Source organism: Penaeus monodon, chromosome 5, assembly GCF_015228065.2.
Source record: "Penaeus monodon isolate SGIC_2016 chromosome 5, NSTDA_Pmon_1, whole genome shotgun sequence".
Lineage (NCBI taxonomy): Eukaryota > Metazoa > Arthropoda > Malacostraca > Decapoda > Penaeidae > Penaeus > Penaeus monodon.
Genome location: NC_051390.1, coordinates 50,849,760 through 50,857,259, shown reverse-complemented (window position 1 = coordinate 50,857,259; position 7,500 = coordinate 50,849,760). Strand labels below are relative to the sequence as shown.

The 7,500-nt window shown below is 34.4% G+C and overlaps 2 protein-coding genes across 3 annotated transcripts in view; one reads left to right on the top strand and one right to left on the bottom strand.

Annotated features, from left to right (window-relative positions):
- Positions 1-4,274, top strand: part of LOC119573271 — a 4,521-nt gene extending 247 nt beyond the window's left edge. Inside the window, exons 2-7 of one of the 2 annotated variants that reach the window (XM_037920424.1) lie at positions 118-271; positions 533-619; positions 757-860; positions 989-1,125; positions 1,586-1,673; positions 3,304-3,462. In XM_037920424.1, coding sequence (XP_037776352.1) covers positions 118-271; positions 533-619; positions 757-860; positions 989-1,125; positions 1,586-1,673; positions 3,304-3,317 — 584 coding nt within the window. In that variant the 3' untranslated portion in view covers positions 3,318-3,462. Of the gene's footprint in view, positions 1-117; positions 272-532; positions 620-756; positions 861-988; positions 1,126-1,585; positions 1,674-3,303 lie in introns of both variants that reach the window. The other variant, XM_037920423.1, reaches the window with a different exon arrangement.
- Position 4,275: 1 nt separating this feature from the next.
- LOC119573270 (Golgi pH regulator-like) overlaps positions 4,276-7,500 on the bottom strand; it is a 9,395-nt gene continuing 6,170 nt past the window's right edge. The window contains exons 7-11 of the mRNA XM_037920422.1: positions 7,363-7,500; positions 6,914-7,099; positions 6,511-6,576; positions 5,891-5,965; positions 4,276-5,020 (exon numbers count right to left, since the gene is read on the bottom strand). The exon at positions 7,363-7,500 is cut by the window's right edge and continues 6 nt beyond it. Coding sequence (XP_037776350.1) covers positions 4,868-5,020; positions 5,891-5,965; positions 6,511-6,576; positions 6,914-7,099; positions 7,363-7,500 — 618 coding nt within the window. The 3' untranslated portion in view covers positions 4,276-4,867. The remainder of the gene's footprint in view (positions 5,021-5,890; positions 5,966-6,510; positions 6,577-6,913; positions 7,100-7,362) is intronic.

Here is a 7,500-nt window from a genome sequence, read left to right as displayed (position 1 = left end):
GATATGAAGTTCAATTATATTTTTTCATTTCTTTTGTATAGTATACTCAAGGAAATTATTTTTTGTTGTCAGTTTTTTATCATTTTCACAGATATAATGTTTATAATCTCTTAACAGGAAGAGAAGTTGAAAATAAACTGCAAGCTAAGAGGCAGACCTCAAGGCCTGTGATATCAACTCATGCTGTATGCACTGATGAAGACTGGGACTCTGAGACTGTTGCTTCATCGTACAACCCAACAGAGAACATAATTCACCGTGAGATAGCCAGGTAAGTGTGCAGTTATGTTCCTGAAGAATACTTACATGCTGTAATGCTAGTTCATTATTAGTTGTCTGATGCAAGTAAAGGCACACACAGTAGCTATCATGATTATGCAGCATTGCCATCCTTGAAGTGTACTGTTACTCCAATATTTTGAAAAGGCTGGGAATGTATTATATATAATTTTGTGGCCTTGTATTTGATAACTGATTCTCTTTCTGAGTTCTGTGTTCCTGAGTAATGGGAAGAATTCTCTTATGCATCAAGGGCACCACCTCCAGGCTTGGGGAAAGCTGGGAGGAGAAAATGGCGCGAGGTGGAGCTGGAACGTCTCCGTAGACTGAAAGCGGGCGAGTAAGTTCTTTGTCCTTTCTCTAAGATGTTGAAAAGGCATTTTGTCAATATGAATTTTTTATATATAATTTGCATGTACAAGACAGTTGGGGTTAGTAATGTTTTGTGTGTAACAAGGTTTGACTTGCATGTTTCAGACCTATTGATGATCTGGTATACCCAGGAAAACAGGAAGACCAGATGATTGGAAGTCAGATGAAAAGTGCCAGTGTGGATGTCATTAGCCAGTGTCAATCTTTCAGTAAGTTCATTGTTGAGAGTAGATGGTTGATTGAAGTACTACCATCCTTCAGCATTTTCTGACCATTCTGTTTCTCTTTTATAATATAAAAGAAAATCATTCCCATCCTGTAACTTGATAAATTACAGGCAGAATTACATCAAGCACTAGTAGCCTGATAGTGCAGAGTGACCAACCTCTTCGTCGACCCAAGTTTGATTTAGAACCGCAGTCACGGATTGCTGCTAACATATTCCATAATGGTTCCTGCACCACTGTCAATTCTGTAAGTAACCAGTTCCATCAACATCCAAGTGTAAGAAGGATTTCCTGCTTATCTATGTGTTTTATGAGTGCATTGAAGTTACTTTTTCCTTCTTTGGGTTTGTTTACTGTGTTTTATTTATTTATTGATTTTTCAATAAATGCTGCTGGTGCTTTTTATTGATAAATCTGTGGTGGGAAGTGAAAAGCTTAGAGTATATCTTATTCTTTTTTTCTTTTTTTTTCCTTAAGCAATTCTGGGGTCATGATTGTAGAGAGAATTATTAGTCATCAATTGGTATGTGTAACCTACTCATGATTCATTGCAATTCCTCTCATAAATGGAGAACAAAATACAATAGTTTGCTGATATTTGGTCTTTATTAATTACTCTTCTTTATTTTCACTTTGCACATTTCAATTTCTTTGACCTAACCAATATAATGAATACTTGTGCTTACTCCAAAAATGCATTCTGACAGATGTGTCAGGCTGACTCCCCTAGGGAAAGAAAGGGAAGGGGCCGAGGGATTATTCTTGCAGCTGATATGGCAAAATTCCTCATGCCTGGTATGCAGTAGTCCTGTTTACTTTCCTCATTTCTGTGTCACTTTGTAACTTTACCCAGTAATTTGACATTTAACATTTGTATTGTGTTTTAACCAAACCTATGTTCTGTCTCCTGTAGTTTTTTTTTTGTGAATTTTGTTACATACAGGTGGCCCCATATGTGATCCTTTCTGTCTCTGTCTCTGTCTCTGTCTCTGTCTTCTGTTCTGTCTCTGTGTCTCTCTCTCTCTCTCTCTCTCTCTCTCTCTCTCTCTCTCTCTCTCTCTCTCTCTCTCTCTCTCTCTCTCTCTCTCTCTCTCTCTCAAAACTGATATTGATACTGTTATTATTGTTATTGATGTTATGACTATTAGATTGAAATAATGCAAAAGACCCTTTCCAGAAGTCGAGGAAAAGGGGTAAAAAGTTGAGAAAGGTAGATCTAATAACTGACTGACTAATAACACATTATACACTACTACCATACTTAATTATGTGTGGTAGGTGAAAAAATGTATCAAAAGTTTTTTTTTTTTTTTTTCTTCTTTTTTAACATTAGTTACAGAGCTTTGAGTCTTCTTTCTCTCTGTTTATCTTTTGTGTGTGCGTGTGCGTGTGCGTGTGCGTGTGCGTGTGCATGTGCGTGTGTCTGTGTGTGCGCATGTGTGTGTGCGTGCACATGCGTGTGGATGCACAAAGTGCTAGATTTCATGTCCCATAGGGGTCATGAAACCATTACTATTTGTGAACAAGCTTTTTTGTGTGTCATGTAACAAGTTCTGTTATAAGTAGACTTGTAAATTACAAAACAAATGTGAAATTCTAGTACTTGCATAAGATTTAAATTTGTATGTCTCTGTGTACCAAATGGAATGAGGATAGTTTCATGTTTTGGCATATGGTTTATTATGTGAGGTAGAGAGTGGTTTAAGGGTCCACCATACCACCATGCTCCATTATTGTTTTACCCTTCTGTGTAGTGGGCATGCTTAATATCTGTTATTTATAAACATTATTAATCAACCTTAAAGTCATCAGGCTCATGATCTTGGACAGTTTCCACCAAAGGTTGTGAAAGTGATGATATAGCCAAACTTGGTATTAAAATGTCTACAACTTATTTGGAGAGAGAGAGAGAGAGAGAGAGAGAGAGAGAGAGAGAGAGAGAGAGAGAGAGAGAGAGAGAGAGAGAGAGAGAATGACTGACTGACTGACTGACTGACTGACTGACTGACTGACTGACTGACTGACTGACTGACTGACTGACTGACTGACTGACTGAGTGCGAGAGAGAGAGGGGGGGGGGGGGGGGCAAAGGAGAAATTAAAATGAGAATGACAGAAAGAATGAGTGAGTAACATTAGTTTATTTTGAAAGTTGATATTCTTACAAGCAATTATTCTAATTTCTGTAACTTAACATTGCAGTTTGTAATTTATGTACCGTAAGAATGAAAACAGGTTAATATTCTCACACATTGTGAGGCTGATCTTCCAAACATAAATAATTTAATATATTTCTTTTTCTGATACATTTGCAATGTAAGTAGACTGAAATTCTAAGATGATATAAGTGGCTTTTGAAAATTATAAAGATTTGTTTGTTATCTTATGTGTGATCATTTCAACATTCTTCTTTTTTTATGGCATAGGATCCGAAAACTGAGGAAATGCAAGCAAAGATGGAAGAACTGAAAAAGCAGGAGAACAAAATCAAATCAAAGCTGAAACAGATGAAGAAACTGGAAGGGAAGAAAGCAAACGGAGGGCAACTGACGTCTGAAGAGGAGGCCAAAATAGCCAAGAGAAGTGAGTTTGAAGCAGACCTTGCTGAAGTGAAAGGGAAAATGGAGGAACTTGTGGTGTAAAAATCGAGATGGATCGTACGTTGAGAAGACCACCGGTTTGATCAATTCGTAATTTTTATTACACGTCATTTCATATTCGTATTTCATTGTCACCGAGATTTGAGAAATGCAACACCTATGAAACTGCACTGTTGTTCCTTTTAGTAGTTTGATCTTGTATATTGTTTTCATTGAATTTGTAGTAGTTTAATCCACATATGGTTTTCCACACAAGTACATAATGGCGGTGCATATCAAATGCATTTTTTTTCTTGACAGGCTTTTTTTGTTGTTGTTGTTGTTTGAAAAAAAAGGTTATTTCTTTTATTTGTAGCTGAGGTGAAACTCCCCATAAATACTTTTTTAATGTGATTATGATTGAAAGATAATAAATTTTAATTTTTAAATAATCAGAAAATGTTTTGTTGATGTCTGATATAGATAAATGCATCTCTTTCTTTTCCTTTTATTTATTTTTTTCTTAAATAAAGGAATTAGCATTTTAAAACCACTAATTTCTGACCACTGTCTTCTTGTAACGATGAGAGGGAGAACAATGTTGAATATTATCTACACCAGCATACCACCGGAAATAGAACCTGTTACGAATCACATGGAAATTAGTCTACTAACATTTTTATGTCCACTGTTTCTTCCATTTTTATTTTTGTAAGACTGATGTGTACATTTATTTTTTATTTTTCTGATGGATAGGATGTGGGATTCAGTTGTATAATCCTTTTTATATGTCTAATAAAGAGGAAAGTGAAAAGTTTGTTATGAACAAGTTTTATTTTAGTTAGTAGTAGTCTGCACCACATTGCATATATCATATTCAAAATATAAAATTTCAATGCAATAAAAATAAACTCATATTTTCAACCCACACACCTTTGCTACTAAATTTCCTTAATATCTGGTGTTTATGCATGATGATATACCAGGTGTAATAATTTAGTATTTAAAAAAATTAGTAAAGCTATTTTCATGCTATATTTTACCTGGTTTAGTCATCATACCAGTACAAACCTGACAGTTTCAGAGGTTATTTTAATAAATTACATTTTATTCTTCCCATTACCATACATGAATCATATCAAGTCATCAAAATCTTTAGAATAAATTCAGTTCACAAATCACAATTTAAGTATCCAATTATTTGGTCCTTCTTCATATCTTGTCTAGAAAGACTTATATTTTGGTCTTCAGAGCATTAATACTAAATAGTAGAGTTGCTGGCTATATTTAGGTTTTGTCATGTAAATGTTCCTTCACACATCAACAGCTATATTTCAGCCAGGGGGGGGAGGGGGGCACTTAAGTTCATAACAATAATTTTCAGTTGAGCTGACAAAGTCTGAACTTTTTGTCACCACTTGGGTTCATAAAAGCTTTCTGTCTTGTCAGAAGTATTGACTTGCTTATGGGCCAAGTACAGAATGCCCATTGTGGTAAGTGCTGATACTAGAAATATAACATCAAACCATCGGTGGTAGAAGTGGAACTGGAGATCACCCAAAACCTGAAATATGGAAGGTATTGGAAACCAGAAACTATATGCTGACGGGAAAAAGCTAACAAAATGCCTGGTACCAGAAAACCAAAAGATGTATCTATTTTACAATATATCAACAATGTCTTGAGTTATAATCTATCCAAACTTAACCCAATGCCGTCGGGTGGTTTCCCGATACGAAAGCCCCCTCTCCCAGGTTGTATTCATAGTGGCGGGGGATCGTGTCGGGACCCCAGAAAACGGGACCTGCACACCATATCGTGTGCACATACCACCAGGAATACAGTCCAGACATGCCATGGCATATAGGTATATGCTACCCAGTGGCAACGGGTTAATTTTGAGATTTTGAGAATGTCATTCTGAGAACTCTGATAAGTCATTTTTTTACATTTATATATTTAATCCCCATAATATTACTGTATAAGAAGTTCACATGTGTTTCAAGGTATCTAAATTTGCCTTTTTTTGTCATAGCTATCTTCAAAGTTATACTTTTCTTTCTAAAGAATGAGCCAATGAAATCAAATATTAAAGCAATACTAGTTTCATTAAGAGTAGCTCAATATTTTAAAAATTATTTCCAAGTTCTCTTATCTTTTAGTTAATATTATTAGTAAGTAATTATTATTTTTTACATTATTTGATTTACAGAAAAAATAAATAAATAAATAAATAAATAAAAAATAATAATAATAATCAACAGCTACCTGAAGAAAATACAAACATAGTAAAAATGAAAATATAAATGTGTTAGTAACATAAAGAAAAACAAGGAAAAGCATTAATATCTAAAGAGAGATTCTTATCGTAAGCCATCCTGTGTAATCAGGGTAATGATTTCATCCACAGTATTCAAAATCAGGAAAAACTGACCTGTGTAATTATTGTCCTGTACTCTAGGGGCATGTTCATTCGCATGAGCATCACCATAGAAACGAAGTACATACCCTGGGAAATAGAACCAATTTTGATAAAACAATTCTTGTGCATCAGTCATGAATAAGAAATATATTGAATAATTAATAACATTCCTTGCTGGGAGTTCAGGAATTCATTTTGAATCATCAGTTCTTTCTATTATTCCTTTATGTTCCAAATATGTAAATCAGCATTATTCTACTCCACTGAAAATGGTTAAAATTATGCAATTCTTCCTTATTTGCTTACTAGTAGTAGTAGTAATACCTCTAGTGTTAAATTACAAGTTATATTTGTACTTAGTTACACAGCTGGGCAAAATTTACATTTTAAAACTAAACTGCTCTTCACTGAAACGAGTCAAGATGAAACTAGGCAGTAAGTAGTAAAAATTAATCACACTTAAACTACAACAGACATTTACATATATTGATTTTAAAATTCAGTGACCATTATCCTTAATTTACAAGAGAGAGAAAAAAAAACTTGTTTAATCATTTTGGAAAAAAAACAAGGAATTTCAGTATTATTTTAGAAATTAATACTTTAGGCTAAAACTGATTCACTAAACTCACCATAAGCTGAGCTAACACTAGCACAATAATGTTTGATGATTTACTGCTAGAAACTGCATAGAAAAACTGAAAGGAGAAATCCATCATTAGTACATCGCATCTATGTGAAAAATGTGTAACATAATTTTCTGTTTAAGTTGAAATATGAACACATGCTCTTATATGAAGCAGAGATACAGATTAAGTCCAGGTTTTCATTAGAATATGTTTTATGAAAAACAGATAATTACTTGAAAGATACACAAACACTTTGATAAGAAAATAATGACATGACTAAAATCCCTGTGGAGGACCAAAATTTCTGTGTAATATTGCTGGCTTACCTACATCCCTGATCATGACCCCAAACATTGATATAAGCAAATACAATCCAAAATGCAAGACTCGGGACCATCATACTTACCCTGGTAAGAGTTAGAATAAATCCTCGAATGGAGGTAACGATGATGCACCCAACAAGGAAAAAGGAGATGTGCTGAGACCAAAACTGCACATCGATATCAAACCCTAACCAGTGCACGGCAATCTCCATGCCTTTGGTCACAGGATCTTTTCTCCCAACACGATCAAACACTATATTTACAAGAGACTGTAATGAAAAATTAATGTATAGCAGCAACATTTATAAGGAATGTGCAAATAATCTAAATTTTATTTACACTGCAGATTATGGTTTTTACTTTTAGCATTTAAATTTAAACTTAATTTTCTTTATGACTCGCTTCTACTTTCATTTTTATGATATCCTTTCTGCTGGCTGTAATCTCTAATGAATTCAGATTTTAAATATATGCAGAAGATAATACAAGAATCATAAAGTTAAGCATAAACTTATACCAGATATTAACTTACAATAAAAATTTTCCACGAACAGTACAACGAGAAAAAATAACCCATAAAGTTGAAAAAGCGTCCCTGGAATGTGCTGGCCCACTCCAACCTCTCCCGTTGGCCCTGCAGTTCAACAGTCTCTAGAAAAAGTTGTCGAGA